This window comes from Miscanthus floridulus, chromosome 11, assembly GCF_019320115.1.
Source record: "Miscanthus floridulus cultivar M001 chromosome 11, ASM1932011v1, whole genome shotgun sequence".
In the NCBI taxonomy this organism is placed as follows: domain Eukaryota; kingdom Viridiplantae; phylum Streptophyta; class Magnoliopsida; order Poales; family Poaceae; genus Miscanthus; species Miscanthus floridulus.
Window position 1 is genome coordinate 29,469,671 of NC_089590.1, and position 3,205 is coordinate 29,472,875.

A 3,205-nucleotide genomic window follows, 5' to 3' on the forward strand; every position below is an offset into this window, starting at 1 on the left:
AATCTATACCCGAGACAGTTAATGGGGATGGGGACGGGATGAATTCTCCGTAGCGGGGAAGAGAACGTTCCGGCGATATCCGACGGGTATATCCCCGTTGCCATCCTGGGCCCAGATGCCATGGTCGCCATCCCCTTCGACTTGGCGGGCGCCGGTGGTCCCTTCTACCTAGCTAGATCCCAACCAGGCTAAGGCCCTGTTTGTTTCCGCTTCTCCCAGACACGCTTGGATTATAATCTAAGCGAAGATTTTCTCGCTTCTCGCTTTTCGCTTCTCGTAGTTCAAATCTCTGAAGCGGCTTACCACATAAGCGAGAAGCGGTGGAAATAAGCAAAGCGTTTGGCGGGATTCTCGCTTATTTCCACCAATAAACCGCTTATAAACGCAAACAAACAGGGCCTAAAGGCCACCTACCGTAGCTTCTCCTGCACAGCGCGGCAGCCAACAGGACGGGGCATGGTGTTGTGAACAGACAGACAGCATCCCTAGTGAAACAGTTTCGCTTCAGTTCCATAGAAAGCTAAAATTGTTTTTAAAAAATATTTGGTAAAACAGCTTCTCGGGAAAGATAGTAGAGAAAACCAGTAAAGCCTCTATTCATGCCAAAAGAAAAGGAGTATTAAGGAGTTGCAACTCATTTTATTTGAGGGGAGATGGATTTTGAACTGCTGGAGTTGATATACCCCCTCCAATATAGCAATTTTATGGGGAAAGGAGAGATTATTAGGAACTTCTGGAGATGCTCCGACCATTTCATCATTTAAAACAAAACTATTTTACATATTGGCTACAGTTCCAACTTAGTGTTCAATGCACGTAACAAGTGAACAGACTTCCCTATTCATTCGACAAATCGTATTGAACAAGAGGAAAATGAAAATGGAAAGCACATTTCAACGAGCAAAAAGTATGCATTTTTCATCATGCAGTTGATCAGCTACATTGTACTTAGATTACGAGAGATGTGCGATACATCAAATTCAAGGAATCTCTGGGCAAATCTTTGACACGATAAAGCATGTTCTTTCACTAATCTAGGCCTTGATAGCGTACTTCCTCATGGGGAAATACTTCTCACGCTTCTTTTCCCTCTCGGTCTTCAAGGAGAGCTGAACAGCACCAACACCAAAAGTCAATAAACAATAAGATCCAAGAACGGTGAATAGCTTGATAAATTACTTCAACTACTAGTGCACATTACACTAGTGCAGATAGCATACAACATTCTATTCACTAATCAATTACACCATCAGTCCAAAAAAAACATGTCACTCTAGGACTCAAGATTCATCCAACAAACATGTCATTATAGCTACTAGCACTGAAGAGCAACATCTAGACAACTAGCAAATGAAATGTAAACCCTACAGAATATGAAAACTAGCACCAAGGTGATTGGACTAGAAATTGCTAATAGCAATTAGCACCCCATGACATGCAAATCAGTCAATCTGAGACTGACAATGGCAGCTTGAACAGGGCCAATGGAAAATGTGCTCCCGCTAGCATTTATTAGCAAAGGAACATATATATGGAACTGGAATACAAAATATACAATTACATCAACTAACAAGCAGCCAAGCTTTGCACAAACACCCAACCCATTGGGTCATTTTATTATACAATAAACCTATCCCTAGTCAAACCAAGTAAATATGAAAGCTATACACAATTAGCACTGCACCAAGTTGATACCAAATACAGAATCACAACAACAACAACAACAACAACAACAACAACAAAGCATTTAAGTCCCAAACAAGTTGGGGTAGGCTAGAGTTGAAACCCAGCAGAAGCAATCAAGGTTCAGGCACATGAATAGCTGTTTTCCAAGCACTCCTATCTAAGGCTAAGTCTTTTGGTATATTCCATCCTTTTAAGTCTCCTTTTATTGCCTTTACCCAAGTCAACTTCGGTCTTCCTCTGCCTCTCTTCACATTACCATCGTGGCTTAGGATTCCACTACGCACCGGTGCGCCTCTAGAGGTCTCTGTTGGAGATGTCCAAACCATCTCAACTGGTGTTGGACAAGCTTTTCTTCAATTGGCGCTATCCAAGCTAAAACTTCATGGTATTCATTCACAAGTAAAAATAGTAATTAACACTGCGACTACGTGTGAATGTATATGTCATACAAATCGTCTGAACCATTTTTAATTAACAGAAGCACCTTGGCACTCAACAAGATCAATTCGACAACTCAAAGTAAGCACAAGAGTTACAGTACAAAACGAATCTTAAACCCTAAATATCAGCTAGCCTCACAGCATTGGTAGAACAATCAAATAGGCGCTTTCAGCAAGGAAAGAGAACGCGCCAATTAAGGACGCATTAAAGTAGACGCAAGGAACATGAGTATATACCTGGTGCTTGGTGAGGCGCCTGCGAATGGCGCGGGTCTTCTTGGGCCGGAGGTCGAGCGGGAGCAGCTTCTTCTTCTTGTACGCCTCACGCAGCGCCGACTTCTGCTTCTGCGAGATGACGGTGAGCACGCGCGCGATGGAGGTGCGCACAACCTTGCTGCAAGAGAGGAAACCACGGATCCACGATTCAAATCAGCTCGAAGCAAAGCCAGTATGACAAAAGAGGAAAGGCGAGAGAGCCGTCAAGCACGCACATCTTGGAAAGCTTGTTGGGAGCCCCGCCGGTGACCTTGGCGACGCGTAGGAGGGAGAGCTCTGACTTAAGCTCCTTGAGCTGCGCCTGCAGATCCGTCTTGCTCTTTCCCCGCAGCTCGTGCACCTTGATCCGGGCTGCGATCCGAAAACAGAAAGGTCAGATCCGGATGGAACACGCGAGGAGAAACGACGGTCACCAGAGTTGAGGTGCTTACCCATCGCGAGTGACGACCGGGCTTCCTCCGGCGGCGGCGGCGGCTGCGGCGGCGGCGAGTGAGGATATGAAAAATGGAGGGCGAAGCAGAGGGGGAGGCGGCGGCGTGTAGCTTATATATGTGCCTCCAAAAACCCCGTGGGAGAACCAGGAAACCCTAGACGTGTTGTGGGCTCAAGCCGGGCCACTCGTACACAAGGCCTCCCTATCCGTGTTACAAGTGGTTTTATTCTTCTAAGTAAAAAAAAACAATCGGTAAATGATTAATAAGGGTCAAACCACAAAAATGTGTCTAAGACTCTAATAAAAATCATAGAGATGGATTAGGACACGCCAACTTAAATACAAGATTTAGAGCTCACTAGCAAATATG

At 45.0% G+C, this 3,205-nt stretch overlaps 1 protein-coding gene across 1 annotated transcript; it reads right to left on the reverse strand.

Moving 5' to 3' along the window:
• Positions 1–720: 720 nt before the first annotated feature.
• Positions 721–2,993, reverse strand: LOC136493201 (large ribosomal subunit protein uL29w). The gene is made up of 4 exons (XM_066489262.1): positions 2,834–2,993; positions 2,618–2,753; positions 2,364–2,520; positions 721–1,109 (listed from the first exon to the last, which is right to left on the reverse strand). The coding sequence occupies exons 1-4, from the start codon at positions 2,835–2,837 to the stop codon at positions 1,035–1,037; spliced, it is 372 nt and encodes a 123-aa protein (XP_066345359.1). The 5' UTR covers positions 2,838–2,993; the 3' UTR covers positions 721–1,034.
• Between the last annotated feature and the right edge of the window lie 212 nt (positions 2,994–3,205).